A 17,690-nucleotide genomic window follows, 5' to 3' on the forward strand; every position below is an offset into this window, starting at 1 on the left:
GCACACACACACACACACACACACACACACACACACACACACACACACACAAACACACACTCACAGAGATGAACACTTACTTGTACAAGCACATATGAAAGCACAGTCAAATACATATAAACGTACATGAGCTCCAACACACACACACACACACACACACACACACATTACCGTGCACCTCCTCTACCCCCTCCTCCACACACTCATTTCTAGTCTACGTATCGCAGCTTCCACGGCACACACACACACACACAAACACACACTCACAGAGATGAACACTTACTTGTACAAGCACACACACATACGCCCATATCTCCCACCCCCAACCCCACACACGTACATACAAAGATATATATATATATATATATATATATATACACGTTCCAATATCCTGTTGCTCCCACAGTGTAGGCATGCATACACTCACATACCTCATCCTCTACCCCACCTCCCCCCCGCACTCCCACCTCCCCTCACACACACACACACACACGTACACATATCTCTCCTGACACTTGTGTACAATTTCACTCTCGCGCATTCACAAACGCACTCAAAAGCACAGACCCACACATACACACAAACACACACAGCCGCCACTGACTGGCCGCAAGAGGGATGGGAAAAGATCTCTGATGCCAAGAACGTGGCGTCTAGTGTGTTGCTCGGTCTATTGTGTTTGGAAAGGCCCACAGAGACTCTGTTCCGTTTTGAAGAAATTTGCGCAATGTTGGTTTGGAAATGATGCCGATATTTGTTTGATTTGCAAAGCATCGTGCTCTACCTTTCATGTTAGATTTGCGGCCGCTCCCTCTCTCTGCTTCTATTTCTTTGAGGCGATCGATGGTGTGATGGCCTTGTACCTGTTCTTTTTGGTATTCTTTGACTTTTCTGAGGATTTCCGATTTTCCTAGATGTAGGCTGCTCGTTGGTGTTGCGTTACCAGCAAGTCTGTCAGCTCGCTCATTTCCCTTAACACCTGCATGTCCCGGGCAGTATGACCATGTGAGTTTTCTCAACTTCTTCTCAACTTCTCAATAAAAAAAATAACTAAAGTAACTTGGAAGAACAAAATTAATACATGAGGAAATGCCAGTCATTTTTCGCATTTTCCGAAAACCTGGACAAAATGAAACCAAGAACACCTGTTCTCTGTCTTATTATGAAAATAAAATAAAAATCATATTAAATTTAAAAAAAACCCAGCTTAATTCGTAAACTAAGATTAAAACCTTAAATTTACCTTATTTAATAAAGCAACCAAGACAAAGAGCTTGTTATTAAAACAAAAAATAATCTTTTGTGCAGCAAATACGAAAAATGTCGGTTTTATCCTTGATAGTTATTTTGTTATGCAGCCTTTAGCATTACGCTCTCTATACTTCAACAAACAAAGAAAAAGAAAACCCATTGTGCTTCTTGATTTCTAATCACATCTTGGGCAAATGTATCACATTCTTTATACTCACACTTTATATGATCAGGTACACACATAGAAGTATATTAAGAACTAAAATCAACATGAAAAATGTCAACATAATGGATGCTTTAACGCGTCACTAAAGCGATTCCACCAATAATAACCTTGACATAACTGTTTATTACAAAGCGCAGTACACTGCAATCATTTTGAAATGAAAACGTTGTCCATTGCAATAAATGCAATACTTTTTATTCATACTGGATTTAGTCTTCAGCATTGAAGGTTGAACTGGTTTGTGCGGATGGAGGCTGTGCAGGCCGGATACCGCCAGCACCTCCAGTTAAACGCATGTGCTGTGTTTCTCTTTTTATGATATTTATACTCATCGACAACAAGGACTTACCTCTTTTGCGTCTGCCCTCGATCAAACGTGCTACCATGTTGAATGAAAAAGAAATCATACCCCCCCTCCCCCCCTCCCCCCCCACGGAACGGCTGGTAGGCCCAGAGAGCTTACAGTGAGACGTGTGCAAGTTATGCAAGTTCAAACCCCGCTGCCGCCCTAAATCAAACTGCCCTTTTGCTTCCCACCGAACTCGGACCCACGGGATTTTTAATTGGCAGGCGAACGTCTAACTCATCCTGCCACCTTCCTCCTTGCATCACCTTGGCAACTTTTCCGCTTCTTCGTTTACGCAATAGCGGGCCCCCGCAATATCGGGCCCCCGCAATAGCGGGCCCGCCCCGAATAGACCTCAATGAAAGCAATCTTACCTTATATCTCTTGTCTTCGATAGTAGGTTGGTAGAGATAATTCACAGGGAAGGTTAACACAGATCCTTAATAGGTAAGTGAACACGATTTTTTTTTTTTTTTTTTTTAATCCGCCATTTTTTTTTTTTTTGTTAGTCACATGTAGAAGCACCACAAGAACACTTAGCGATTATCCAAGAATATTCTTTGCACAGAAGAAACCACCGAGCTGGGCGTATTGCTTGTGATATATTCTACAAATCTGCCAATTTTTGTGTTAATTGGAGCACTTTAACTGACAAATATAACCACAAACAGAGACTGAGATTTCTGTTTCTGTTCCCTGGGCGAACGTCGACTATACATTGTAGTCAATGGTCACACGTTTCCTGTAACTGTCAACGTATCGGAAGTTTGTTGTTTCAGTCCATTTCTTGCCAAAGTGCAGGTCTCAGTTCACATCTGTCCGGGTGAAATGACATCTTCCATTTCTCTTCCCGTTTCGAAAGTTTGTCCAAGTCACTGTGCAGAACGTGTTCGTCGGCGGCGTTGTTGATTTCCTTGTGTCATCTGCAAATGCTGAAATATATCTCGCATAAGGATCCCGTGCAACACAAAGCTCTGTTTACAAGTTCAGTGAAATCTATCAACTGAATATGTGAACAGAAAGCAACCAGAAATCACCCTAAGTTGACAGCAATTAAAATGATGTGAAACTGTCCCCTTTCTTTGGATGTCAGTTATAAATGGGTCATTCACCTTGTTTGTTCAGGTGGCTGAACGATCTCACAACTTCATTTCGAGGCTGTGTGCAGCTTTGACAGTCTGGGGTTGGCAGCTTAGCTTTTGTGGCACATGTTTTGCCATGGTGGTAAATTTTTTTTTTAATTTTTTTTTTTTAACCCAATAAAACCCGACAAAACTGGGTTTGAGGGAAATGTCAAGCAACAAATGACTTTGCAACATGGCCTGCGTGAGACTCGCCGCTTGTGCTGCTCGTACTGCTTGTAAACCAGGCACGTTAAACAATGTGAAATGTAAGTGCAATTAAGTTTACTTGTACTTACTTGTATACTTACTTGTACTTGTATATTGCGGTGTTGAAGGCCTAACCGGCCTGTTCACCGATCCAGAAATATCTCTCACTTATTATGCAGCATGCGTGGCATATTAATGGTGACAGGCTGGGTCGTACAGTGTAGGCAGGCTCTTCCAATGCGTGTCCAGTCTGTTTTTAAAGTTTGTTTTTTGGTTTTTCACATGAAAGGCTAGGCTGAGGTCATTGCTCCCCCTTTCTGAAGTACTTTCAGACGGCAAAGTACAGCTGCACTTGTCAGCAGCACTATTCGGAAAAATCCGCACGGTGTGTGTGTGTGTGTGTGTGTGTGTGTGTTTCTTTTTCGGATACGAGCTACGTACGCAGTATATCTTCGATGTAGTCACGATGAACACGATACCGAACACATTCTGGTACAGAGGGAGGGATGGAGAGGTTCACAAATAGAAATCAAATAAAAATATGTTTAGATCAGTGGCTGACTGGAGTGCTTTGTGTACCCCTCTTCAGCTAAGCTGCCGACCAGCAATCGAACACTGATGTCAATGAGGACCTTGAACTGTAACAGTTACTAGTAGTAGTAATAATGTAGGGACTGGCAGGTTGTCTGTCGAGGCCTCGCGGGATTTCTAAAATATTTCTTATGTCCCCTTCAAAATCTCCTTTTCCATGTGGGATTCGTTGTGCTACATCATTCATTCACTGTTATTCCTTCGTTATTTATTTATTTATTTTATTATTATTATTATTATTTATTTATTTATTTATTATTATTTTTAAAAAAAATTATTATTTAGTTAGTTATTTAGTTAGTTATTTAGTTATATATTTATTTATTTTATTTTATTTTGTAGCTTATAGTTGACTTCATCAAGTTTTTGCACCCTATGCATATTATTATTATTAATAGTAGTTGTTGTTTTTTCTCAAGGCCTGACTAAGTGCGTTGGGTTACGCTGCTGGTCAGGCATCTGCTGATGCATATTATTTTATAATATTTTGCACACACTTTCTATACATTCAGGGAGGTAATTTATACTGTAAAAAGCACAGGGCCAAATATGCTGTCTTGTGGTATAACACAAACAACATTTGGACTAGCTGAGCTGACCTGTTTTCTCCAATTCTAACTACCTGTGTCCTTTCTGACAAGAAGTTTTTTTGTCCAATTCAGTATGCTTTCAGTGATACCAAATGAAGCTAATGCTTTTCTAAAGTCCAAATGAATTATGTCTGTAGTTTTACCCATATCTATCATTTTTGTAAGGTCTTCGATTATTTCTAGGAGCTGTGTTATGCATGATCTCGTCTGTCTAAAACCGTGTTGACATACAGATTATTTATTGTCATATGTGAAACCATTGTGTCTCTTATAAAAGACTAAGATTTTACACACAGTACAAGTCAAGCTCACTGGTTTATATTTTCCAGGTTAATGTTTTGACCCATTTTTATATAGCTGTTACCTCAGCCACCTTCCAGTCTTTAGGCAGGCGAGCAGTTTGAAGTGATTATTATAAAGAATGCTGAAGGGAAGACCTGACTCTCTGCTCAGTTCCCTTAATATTCTTGAAGGCATTTGGTCTGGTCCTTGAGCTTTTGTAGGGGTCTAAGGCATGCAACTTCCTTTCTACTGCCAAAGGAGTGAGCCTTAAAGAAGACCCTGGAAGACTGATGTTAAACAACTCGGCTGAGCCAAACACGCAGTCTTTGATAGAAGTTGGACAGGTGCAAACTAAGCCACCAATGGAAGCTTTCAGTAGCCATTGCTGAAAAGTTACAGGACGCATACAAAAATAATGATAATTCATATGTTTTAAAAAGAAAAAAAAGGCAGTGTCCACATTTCTTCCATTTCCATCCATTCCTCAGTGTTGCTGGCAGAGTGAACGTTCACACCTTGTGAACACAAATAATTTTGTCTGGAGGGGAATGTGGGTACCATATTGCCATTAATCCAGATATACAGTGCAAAGCAAACTGTGCACATGTTGAATTCAATGTGTGTGTGTGTGTGTGTGTGTGTGTGTGTGTGTGACGCTCTGTGTGTGTGTGTGTGTGTGTGTGTGTGTGTGACTCTGTGTGTGCGTGTGTGTGTGAGTGTATGTGTGTGTATGACTCTGTGTGTGTGTGTGTGTGTGACTCTCTCTCTCTCTCTGTGTGTGTGTGTGTGTGTGTGTGTGTGTGTGTGTGTGTGTGTGTGTTTTCAGTACAATGGCGTTGGCAGCAATTGTCAACATCTTCAACATTGACAGGTAAGAGTGTTGCAGTCCTCTCATGGTATGTTATCAAGGACATGTATGTGTGACTTTCTTACATTTTGTTTATAATTGTCATGGTTATATTTCAAAACAACATTGCAATGATTATTGGATGATAATAACTGTTATTATATTTGTTATTGTTACAGTTATGAAATGGAAAGGTTTCAAAGCTTGATCATGACTTAACTCCGTCTGTGGTAGAACTGTTTTTCTTACTGTAAATCAGGGAATGTGTGTTCAGTGCTGATAATTGATGATGATGATGGAGTCTCCCGTAGGACCGACGGATGAGTAGGCAGGCAGGCTTATCTGTCGGTGTGTGTCCTCAGTGCTAATAATGATTAATGATAACAACAACAATAATCATTATGAGATATTTTCTATAGTGTTGGTCAGGAAATTTGAGCAATCCAAGGCTTTGAAAGATGCATCCATGCAGTGGTTAACTGCCATTAGAGCCCATCGTACACTCAGTTTGGACAGAAGCTGACCACAGTGTAAAAAAATCTCAATGATGTACCTCTCATGATGTTCAAACCCACAACTTCAGTCTTTGGTACCATGATGCTAACCACTTCTTGTGACTGTGGCTGATCATGTTCAGAAGTTTTTATGATTTTTTTTTTTTTTTTTTATCACCTCAGACCTGCTACTTTTCTTTTTGCTGGCATTTATTGGTTCTGTTTCAGAAACCCTTTGAATAAGATTTTCTTTTTATAGAATGCAGGGCACACAAGGTACATCGTTTTAGGGCATGCAGGTCTCATATAAGCATAATCTTGGTTGTTTTAATTGTGGAATGGGAATTCAAAAAGAAAATGTATCAATTCCAGGGAAATACCTAAAATTGGACTCCAGCCATGGAGATGTTGCTGTCATTCGATATGATGATCCTGACTCACAGGTAAAGTTTGTTCCTTCTAATATAGAACAATTTTTAGTTCATATCAGAGGAGATTTCCAACAAATATGTCTTTTTATGCATTTAATGAGCTAGATTCACATGTTCACTGGTTACTACAAATGGGCTTTTATGTGTAAGACCATTATTACTCTCTGTTTGGGTGGCAATACTTCATTTGATAACGACAATAATGACAATTATGGATAGAGTGCCTTGCTTTCGCTTCTTGACGTATAATCTCAGCACACTAACTCACATACACGCAACTTTTCAGTTTCAGTTTCTCAAGGAGGCCTCACTGCATTGGGACAAATCCATACACACTGCAACATATCTGCTAGGCAGATGCCTGACAGTAGCGTAACCCGTAGTGCCGGGCAGGCCTTGTGTGCATGCATGTATATCTGTGTACCTGATGGAGTCTCCTGTCAGTCCGACGGATGAGTAGGCAGGCAGGCTTATCTGTCGGTGTGTGTCCTCATATGGGAGAAGAGGCCGATTCTGGATGCACAGCACTTCCCACAGGTGTTGCAAGGGAAAACATCTCCAGAAGTTGAGCCCTGCTTCCTTCACTCACGCTTCTCCTTAATGGCCAGCGTTCTCTTGTTTTCAAATGTCTTTATGCCACTGGAGCACAGCATCCTTCAACGAGAGCGGTCAAGGGCATCAGTTTCACAGGAAGCGATGTCTATGTCACAGGCTTTGAGGTTTGTCTTCAAGGTGTCCTTGAAGCACTTGCAGGGTCTTCCAAGTTCACGGTGGCCTTCCTTCAGCTGGCCATACAAAAGCATCTTCAGGATCCTGCTGTCTGTCATGAGGACGTGTCCTGTCCAGCGTAGCTGGCACTGGATCAGCAGGCTTTCGATGCTGGGCAGGCCGCTCCTCTCTAGGACCTGGAGGTTGGAGACCCTGTCCTGCCACTTTATGCCGAGGATCTTTCGTAGGCATCTCTGGTGAAACTGTACCTATCAGAGTGGATATCTACAGAATTTTGCAAGAGGACAACACTTTTGTTGCCAGGGGTTCTTTTTCATTTTGCAAAGTGCATGCTGCACACATGACCGTGGTTTATCATCTCATCCAGATGACTAGATGCTCAGTTTGATTTTCCCGTCAAACTTTGGAGAAAGAGCGAGAGCAGGATTCAGACCCACACCCTCATGGACACTGTGTTGGCAGATGAGCATCTTTTCCATTCTGCCACCTTCCTTTTTTTTCTTCTTTTTTTTTCTCAAGGCCTGACTAAGCACGTTGGGTTACACTGCTGGTCAGGCATCTGCTTCTTTCTTTGTCCGAACGCAGTGACGCCTCCTTGAGCAACTGAAACTGAAACCTTCTAACATACACATCTGCACGTGTTCACACACATGCACATGCACATGCATATGCACACGCACACACACACACACACACACACACACACACACACACACATGCATGTATGCTTTCATGAGTTATATTGATTAAATGAACAGGAAAACTGCAAATACTGCTGACAAAAACAAACTACCAATAGTATTCATAGCACTGCTGAAACAGGTGGGATTTGATGTCAGACTTGAAAGAGGAGATGAAAGCACAGAGCCTGACATGACAAGGGAGAGAATTCCACAGCTGTGGGCAACAGATGGAAAAAACACCAGTGGAAACCTTGAGACTTGAAGCTTGAAGTGACCCTAATAGAGTGTTTGTTTGTCAATGGCAGAAGGAGGCGGTGAGAAAGGGGTATAATGGAAATCCAGACCAGACAGACTGGCTGGAGTAGTCCCAGTTATCATATTATTGTAACAAAAGCTTGCAAGTTTTGAATTTCAGTCTTTCTGAGATTATCGTTGAGGATTTGTGTGAAGTGGAGTTGAAGGCTCACCATGTCTCACTCAGAAGATAACATTTTCTGCTGAATGTTGAATTTTCTTCAGTGCTTGGACAGCGGAATCAGATTAGCCATCAAGAAGAGAATCGCAGTGATCTCTTCCAGAAAGGATGCAGGTAGCAGCAGATGTCTTTGGAGTATTTTCAGTTTGGAATTTTCTGATCAAACTAACCATTTTGAACTTAAAGATAATATGACAGGCTTTCGTAATTATATTGTTTTGTTGAACAGATTTAAGAGGGTTTACAGTACTGCTAAAGTTTAGCATCAACTGCAAATAGGTGATGATCTTTTTTCTTCAGAACTGTCAATGCACGCTTATATAAATCGTATATATATATACAATCATACATATTTGATCAGCATACACATGCACCTGGGGTCAATGAAAGTACTGAAAATCAAGCATTGTATATTGACATTAGAGATTAGAAACATCTCTTCAATTAACCCACAAAACAGAATGGACCAAATTGATTGTTATGATGGAACACTAACGTGCTGAACAGACAGCAAGTGTTGTTGTTTTCCATTTGCTTTGGGTCATTGATTGTTGCTGCCACATTGCTCCCTGGCAAGGACTGAGATGTTTGTCTTCCAATACAGTGTCTGTGAAGGTCTGGTTTCGAACCCTGTCTCTTGCCATTTTCCCCAGTTTTGACTGGAAAATCAAAATGAGCATCCAGTAATTCAGATGAGACGATAAAGTGTGCTGCTGTCAGGCATCTGCCTGGCAGATCTGCCTGGCAGATGTGGTGTAGTGTACATGAATTTGTCTGCATGCAGTGATGCTTCCTTTATAAACTGAAACTGAAAAATTTTAGCAACACGTGTATAACCAATCTTTTATGAAATAACTTGGGATTATCATTATATTACACACATTGTGTATAAATATAATTATATACACACAGGTAGAAATGTACAGGAATGTTGATGCACCTGAAAACATATTCGTCTGTGTAGCAGGTTGCATGCACTGTGAAAGGCAAAATATCAGTTTGTCAGCAGTGCAGTTACAAGATGAAAGAATGGAGTTGCAAACGGCTTGTTATTAAAAAGTCATCAATTACACGCTGGCTGTGGATGTGAACACTTTCATCAGCTCATACAAGGGTTGCTTTGACAACAGAGGGTTTAAGCTTAATGGAATGGCCAGCTGTTGTGGGGAGCCAGCAGATGATTAGTTGCCAATCTATACAATATGTATCTTTGACAAACAAAATGTTTCGCTGTTTATCTTGACACAATGGAGATAAATAAATGGTTATGTTAAAAAGTGGCATCTAGTGGCATAAAGACGTTTGAAAACAAGAGAATGCTGGCCATTAAGGAGAAGCGTGAGCGAAGGAAGCAGGGCTCAACTTCTGGAGACGTTTTCCCTTGCAACACCTGTGAGAAGTGCTGCACATCCAGAATCGGCCTCTTCTCCCATATGAGGACGCACACTGACAGATAAGCCTGCCTGCCTACTCATCCGTCGGACTGACGGGAGACTCCATCATATGTTAAAAAGTTAGAGGTCCCATAGCAATAAACTGTTGCCCAGTGTGTCTAGGATTTGGCATAGGAAGGCAGGGCGCGGTCCTCCTCTGGAGTCTGGTACCCGTTCATACCGGGGTGGAGTGAGGAAAATGGAATCAAGTGCCTTTCCCAAGGACACAACACTATGTTGAAACTCGATCTCAAACCCTGATCATCTAAAGGCGCATCAGTTCCGTTCAGATATATCTCTCCACTGACGCAACATCTAGACTTGTCGTTTCTTTCATTCTCTCTCGCCTTGACTACTGTAACTCTCTGTTGTCTGGTTTATCTGCTTCATCCATTCAGTCCCTTCAGCGCATACAAAACTCTGCTACCCGACTCGTCCTCAGAAAGAAGAGATCTGAGCACATCACTCCTCTTTTGGAACATCTCCACTGGCTCCCTGTCTCACACCGAATAAAGTACAAGATCAGCACTCTGTGTTATAGATGCATTCACAAAACTGCTCCTTCCTATCTCTACGGCTGCCTTCACCTCTGCACTCCATCTCAGTCACTACGATTGGCTTCGGATCCACTCTGTTTATGCATACCCAGATTCAAACACTCGACTGTTGGCCTCTGTTCTTTCTCTGTCTCTGGACCTTGCAATTGGAATGAACTTCCTCTTTCGCTTCATCAAGTCTCCACACTCAGCTCTTTCAAGTCTGGCCTTAAAACCCACCTCTTCCCAAAACAGCCTCCCTTCCCTGCCTCTTCCTTGTCTTTAGTTTCTCCAGCATGTGAATGACTGGTGCGAAAGCGCTTTGATTTGACTCTGCACAAGATTCAGCGCTATATAAATTCCATTATTATTATTATCATTATTATTATCATTATTATTATTATTATTAGGTATTATTAATATGATTCCAGGAAACTTAAACCAAAACGGAAAATGAATGATTGTAAATATGTACCACCAGATGATATGTAAAACAGAGCCAGTTTGTTTGTAACATTGCTCAGTGACACTGAACAACAATCTGATATGCCCAGTGCTGAACAGAAAGTAAAACAGCTGAATGTGGGACAACAGCACAGCGTTTCTTTCCTGTACCTTCCTCTCCACCTTTCTTTTTTTTTTTTCCCTTCTAATAATCATTTCATTTTATAATGATTTGATCTTTTCAGTGATAATATGTGTCGTTATGTCGTACTTAGTTAGGTTGCGTACATGTTGTTATTTATGCACTTTATTTTCATGTGTAATTTTGTGTGTGTGTGTGGTTGTGTGTGTGTGTGTTGTGTGTGTGTGTCTGTGTGTGTGTTTTGCCATTGCTTTTTTTTTTTTTTTTTTCTTTCTTTTTTGCCCATGAGGGCTGGATTTGAAAAAAAAAAAAAAGCAGCTGTGCTTACTCCACTACCCTCGTGAAATAAAAATTTGTTTTGTTTTAGAGTCAGTATGGTCTGTGTTTATTTACTCTCCTTTCTAATGTGTAATTCAGGAATCGGGTGCTATTTTTTTTCTGTTACAGGTAAATGTTCTGTCCAAGGCAATGCAGGCAGAGTTCTTGGATGTGTTGAGAGAAGCCCAGGCAAACCCTGCCTACAAGGCCATTGTTCTCACTTCGGCCAAACCCAAAACATTCATTGCTGGTGCTGATCTCCAGTGAGTTGAGACACGTTTGTTTGTTTTTCTTCTTAATTTTCAACCTTCGTTCCTGATGAAGGTGTATAAAGACAACACTAAACAAAGAAACAAACAAAGACCCGTTCCCGATGAGCACGTGGGGCAGGTTGCTGCCTGGCTCTGGCCGCGTGACGCAGTTCTGCAGAGGCGCGAGCGTGCATACATACAGCCACACACACACACACACACACACACACACACACACACACACATGACACACACACACACACACACACACACACAGAGAACCACACACCCACAATTTTACTGCATGCGCTCATGACATCGTTCAAAACACGCTTACTCCTCACTCCCAAACTTCCATACCAGCACATAAATAAAACTGTGAGTACGGACTCGATACCAACATTTCTAAGCTTCTGTAAATTAAAAATTCTAGATTGGTTTTAACAACAACAACAACAACAGCAACAACAGCAACAACAGCAACAACAACAACAGCAACAACAACAACAATAACAGCAACAACAACAACAATCTCCAGTGAGTTGAGACACGTTTGTTTGTTTTTCTTCTTAATTTTCAACCTTACCCCCCTAGACTAATTGTTACCTTCAGTTTTAACGTTGGCATTTTGACATTCACCTGTAGTGATGGCGCCTCTCCACTTCAACCGCCCCCCTTTTCATTCGAATATACAGAAATGTTGATTTCTAATTAATAATAACAATTATTATTATGATAGAAATGATAGTAATCCAAATGATAATACTTATATGATTTATTTACAGTCTAATATCATCATCTTAGATGAACAGACTATAAATAAATAAACGAACGATAAACGAACGTGAGGGAGGGGGTCCTGTCTAACTCTACACTGACTCCACCAGAAGAACGACATGTTTAGACAGGAAGCAACAATGCCGATTCTTTATATTGGGTGTCTGTGATTCAAACATTTGGTCTGCAAACCGGTGGGTGCTCTGCCAATAGTGATAAGCAGGCACACCCAAATGTTAGCACCGTCCTTATGGCAACAGGAGATAAAATTGAGTGGTAATTTTAGAGTGATACATAACTATTCATCACAACAGGTTTCTCTGTGTGAAATTAATTTTGGGCTGCTGTCCTTGCTGAGAGGGTGTCACCACTGTGTAGGACCACCCATATTTTGAAATTGTTTTCTGCATGCTGGTGTTTTTGGTTTACTAATCAAATTGTATTTTTTTACAGAATTTAGTCAGGGGCAACCCTTTCATTGCTGTGGATTCTTTTATGTCCACAAATTGACCGCTGTACACAGGTCCTTGGTTTGTTATCGCATCTGAATAAGTATATATGATAGTCAGTCGTTATGTCCACAAATTGACCGCTGTACACAGGTCCTTGGTTTGTTATCGCATCTGAATAAGTATATATGATAGTCAGTCGTGTCCGACTACGACCATCAGAACAGCAGAGGAGGCAACTGCTGTTCCGACTATTTGGGCTAGAATTTGATTATAGTGGAGAGTGTCTTGCCCAAGTACATCCCCACTCTCTCAGTCAAGAGGGTTTTAGGACAGTTGGCGTTGGGATGGTTCCCAAAGGCCAACTAGCCCACAAGGCTGCAGCACTAAGAGCCAGTGCAATTTTGCCTCCTAGTTTGAGAGTCATAGTCCTTCACAAAAGACTAAGCTGTAAATGGTTTCCCATTGACTGGAGAAACCATTGATAGTACAGCTCTCACTTTGCTGTTGGCCCAAATGTAAACTTATGTCAATCTGTGATATAATCTGAATAAGTAGCCCTAGACCAACATCCAAGGTCTTGTGGAGGGGGAAGTAAACATCACGGTCTGTATATTGGATCTGAACTCGTGCACACTCACTTCCTAGTCAGGTGCGTTACTAATGGGCCACCATTCAAATGATCAATGGAAACTTTGAAAGAAGAGGGCTGCGTTTGAACTTGTGCACACTCACTTCCTAGTCGGGTGTGTTACTAATGGGGCCACCATTCAAATGATGAATGGAAACTTTGAAAGAAGAGGGCTGCATTTGAACTTGTGCACACTCACTTCCTAGTCGGGTGCGTTACTAATGGGCCACCATCCAAATGATGAATAGAAACTTTGAAAGAAGAATGAGACTTTTATAGGTGCTTGAATTCAAGTCTAAAACCTCGTCAGTTGACTCTCTCAGACTTTGGTCCGATTCACAGACCAGTTCTGAGTTCAGCTCTCAGACTATTATCAAATTCATTACGGACCAAGTATTGTTCTGATGTCAAGTGCATATGCTTTAGTAACCTGACAATTGAGCATATAATTTTTGACTGTAGCTTGATGAAGCCTTATGTACACGAAAGTGTGTCTTCACAAGTGACTGAGAACGTTGATGTTTTTGACTTTTTGCATTCATTATCAGTTGTTTCGCTTGTCAGTTTAACGACTTCTCTTTTACGAAGTCCTTTAAGTAATCTCCTGTAATTGTATTTAGATTTTTTTTGATTTTTTTCAAATTTCACCCACATTTTACCCTCATTTGCCTAGTTTCCCCCAACCCTCCATTCATTCACATCTCCCACCCCTCCTAACCGATAATACTCAAATGTATTCATAAATACTTTAGCAAAATGTCTTAATCACCGATATATGTGACGGGACATTAAACAAAAATTCCTCCTCCTTTGAAAGAAGAGGGCTGCGTTTCCCGTCTGGCAGACTAAACTACACAGTTATGATCCATACAAACCTTTCAGAGATAATACAGTCCAGTAGCAATTTCAAATCGATGTATGTTTGGGGAAAAATTCCTCATTTCTCTATGTAGAATAGTCAAAGTGTAGATGATGGTGAAATACTTTATTAACAATACTGTTTGATGAAAATGCCATGCAAAATGAAAAAAAAAGAAAGAAAAAAAGATTGATTTGTCAAAAACATAAACTTATGTCTTATGTCTGTCCCATAGCCAATGATGCTGTTATGGGGCTGTCTGGGTGATAGAAACACACACACACGCACGCACGCACGCACGCACGCACGTACGTGTGTGTGTGCGCACACACACATGTGTGTACCTCATGCACATGTGCACACAATCACACACATGTGCACATGTATGCATTCTCACACACATATACATCCATCCATCGATCCATCCATCCATCTGATATCACTCAAAATGAAAAGATGTAAAATTGAAGAGAAATCACAGAATGTATGTGTGCATATTTTCTATTTCTTACAATGTAATTTTGTGTGTGTGTGTGTGTGTGTGTGTGTGTGTGTGCTTACCAGAATGATTGAGGCTTGCAGAACCAAAGAGGAGTTCAGGCGGCTGTCCCAGAATGGTCAAGATGCCTTCAACCAGCTGGAGCACAGCCCTAAACCAGTGGTGGCTGCCATCATGGGGCTTTGTCTGGGGGGTGGATTAGAAGTAAGGGTATCTGGAAAACACGTCTAAAGAAGTAACAACTGTCAGACTCGTAACTGCTGAGCTGAGTAGAGATGTGAATTAAGTGACTGTAGTTCTGTGCCAACAGGATTTCCTTTTGGAACCTCTTACCTATTGTGGAGTGATGGCCTAGAGGTAACGCGTCTGCCTAGGAAGCAAGAGAATCTGAGCGTGCTGGTTCGAGTCACGGCTCAGCTGCCGATATTTTCTTCCCCTCCACTAGACCTTGAGTGGTGGTCTGGACGCTAGTCATTTGGATGAGATGATAAACCTAGGTCCCGTGTGCAGCATGTACTTTGCACACATAAAAGAACCCACGGCAACAAAAGGGTTGTTCCTGGCAAAATTCTGTAGAAAAATCCACTTCGATAGGAAAAAACAAATAAAACTGCACACAGGAAAAAATGCAAAAAAATGGGTGGCACTGTAGTGTAGAGATGCGCTCTCCCTGGGGAGAGCAGCCCAAATTTCACACAGAGAAATCTGTTGTGATAAAAAGAAATGCAAATACAAATACAATGGTGATGGATGGTGCACAGGAGTGCAGGACAACTTCAATTGGAACAAGAGAAAATTAGACACGTTGCTGTCAAGAACATCAATGCAATTGTTTATCGCTGTTTTATTACTGTTGGTAATAGCTTGTTCCTGATGTATGTGTATGCACATGTGGTCACATTCGCTGCAAGAGAGAGAGAGAGAGAGAGAGAGAGATGGCATTGTTAGTTTGTTCATAGATATGGAATAGACATGGATATGTTGCATTTTTTAGTAAATTGTGATTCTTCCTTGAACTGATTTTGATTGGTGTTGTTGTTGACTTTGAAACAAAAGTTTTCTTTTTCTGTTTTTTCTTTTTTTTCAATTTCTTTCAATGTGTTCTCTCAGCTTATTACAAATTAAGGATCTTTGGTTGTTTGTACAGTTTTAGATTCTGTTCATTGCACACAATAAAAGTTTATTGACACAGATCTTTGTTTGTACATTTTCAGATTCTGTTCATCACAAAAAAAGAACAACAACAACAACAACAAAAACCCAACGATTTTTGAAATAGAAATTCTCATTTCGTTGTGCAGTTTTAGATTCTGTTTCATCGCAAAACAATTTTTTTCTCAAAATAGAAATCCTGAGGTTCTTTGGCTTTTGACCATTGACCTTGACCCTGTTCTGTCCTAAAGCTGGCGATGGCGTGCCAGTATCGTGTGGCAGTGGCGGACAGCGACACAGGGCTTGTGGCACCAGAGGTGATGGTGGGCCTGATGCCAGGCTACGGGGGCACACAGCGACTGCCCAAGATGGTTCCGCTGCCCACCGCCCTGGACATGATGCTGACTGGCAAGACCATCAAGGCCGACAAGGCCAAGAAGATGGGGCTGGTGGATCAGCTGGTTCAGCCTCTGGGTATGTCGGCTGTGTCCGATGTTCACTGATGAAGAGTGTGTGTGGATGTGGATGTGTTCTGCCTCTGGGTATGTCTGCTGTGTCCGTTGTTCACTGATGAAGAGTGTGTGTGGATGTGTTGTGCCTCTGGGTGTGTCCATTGTTCACTGATGAAGAGTGTGTGTGTGTGTGTGGATGTGTTGTGCCTCTGGGTATGTCTGCTGTGTCCGTTGTTCACTGATGAAGAGTGTGTGTGTGTGTGGATGTGTTGTGCCTCTGGGTATGTCAGCTGTGTCCGTTGTTCACTGATGAAGAGTGTGTGTGTGTGTGGATGTGTTGTGCCTCTGGGTATGTCAGCTGTGTCCGTTGTTCACTGATGAAGAGTGTGTGTGTGTGTGTGGATGTGTTCTGCCTCTGGGTATGTCTGCTGTGTCCGTTGTTCACTGATGAAGAGAATGTTAATTGACATGTTCTGCCACTTGATCAGTCTTTTTTGTTAACACTGGCAGCTATGCAATAACAACAGCTGACAGCTTGATGTTCAGAGCTGATTAAACAACAGATGGTGGCTGGCATTATAGCATGAGTCCAATTTTTTTTCTGGTTTTTCTTTAAAACACAATGTGAAAATGCTTTGATGTGTGTGTTTGTGTTTGTGTGTGTGTTTGTGTGTGTGTGTGTGTGTTTGTGTGTGTGTGTGTGTGTGTTTGTGTATGTGTGTGTGTGTGTGTGTGTGTGTGTGCATGTGCATGTGCATGTTCATGTGTGTGTGTGTGTGTGTGTGTGTGTGTGTGTGTGTGTGTTCATATTTGTTAGGGTTTCTATGGATAATGTCTACAATATTAAAACTAAAATGTATCTGCACAGGGCCAGGTTTGGCAAGTTCAGAACAGAATACCATGAAGTATCTGGAGGAAGTAGCTGTGGACGCTGCCAGGTTGGTTAACTGACATTGATTTTATAGTATTTAGTTGTTGTATGCATGGCTTGGTAAATTGCACAATGTTTCTGTGACTGACCATGTAGTTTGCATAGTGGATATTTAGTTGATACACTGCTTGTGGTGAATTTGCACAACTTTGTTTGAATGAATAACACATGTTTCTATGCTTACGTCATGAATTATTTTTTAGTATGTTTTATTGTGTTTTTTTTTTGGTTTTTTTCTTAAAGTCTGGTATATATGATTTATTTTGCAGAGGTCTTGCCGATGGTACATTGAAGAAAACTCCAAAAAAGAAAGGTTTACAAGACAGTAAGTACACAAGGAAATTTTTAATCCATTCTGGGTATTAAAGAATTGAATAAGTCTTGGTTTTGTTACCTATTTGAACAAAATATTCTGTAAGGTTTATCACTACTTTAATAGATCAGCTGGATTGGTTCTTTTTCTCCCCCCTTCTCATTTTTTCTTTTTCTTTTCCTTTCATTATAGGTTGTGAATTATATACAGCTTTAAGACAAAAATGT

At 41.0% G+C, this 17,690-nt stretch overlaps 1 protein-coding gene across 3 annotated transcripts in view; it reads left to right on the top strand.

The window, feature by feature from the left end:
* Nucleotides 1-468: 468 nt before the first annotated feature.
* LOC143279934 (trifunctional enzyme subunit alpha, mitochondrial-like) overlaps nt 469-17,690 on the top strand; it is a 53,721-nt gene continuing 36,499 nt past the window's right edge. Inside the window, exons 1-9 of one of the 3 annotated variants that reach the window (XM_076584282.1) lie at nt 469-729; nt 2,949-3,213; nt 5,444-5,488; nt 6,331-6,401; nt 11,279-11,412; nt 14,681-14,819; nt 16,019-16,241; nt 17,088-17,157; nt 17,420-17,475. In XM_076584282.1, coding sequence (XP_076440397.1) covers nt 3,141-3,213; nt 5,444-5,488; nt 6,331-6,401; nt 11,279-11,412; nt 14,681-14,819; nt 16,019-16,241; nt 17,088-17,157; nt 17,420-17,475 — 811 coding nt within the window. In that variant the 5' untranslated portion in view covers nt 469-729; nt 2,949-3,140. Of the gene's footprint in view, nt 730-1,920; nt 3,214-5,443; nt 5,489-6,330; nt 6,402-11,278; nt 11,413-14,680; nt 14,820-16,018; nt 16,242-17,087; nt 17,158-17,419; nt 17,476-17,690 lie in introns of those variants that run through there. The other 2 variants (XM_076584281.1, XM_076584280.1) reach the window with 2 other exon arrangements.

This window comes from Babylonia areolata, chromosome 3 (assembly GCF_041734735.1).
Source record: "Babylonia areolata isolate BAREFJ2019XMU chromosome 3, ASM4173473v1, whole genome shotgun sequence".
Taxonomy (NCBI): Eukaryota; Metazoa; Mollusca; class Gastropoda; order Neogastropoda; family Buccinidae; genus Babylonia; species Babylonia areolata.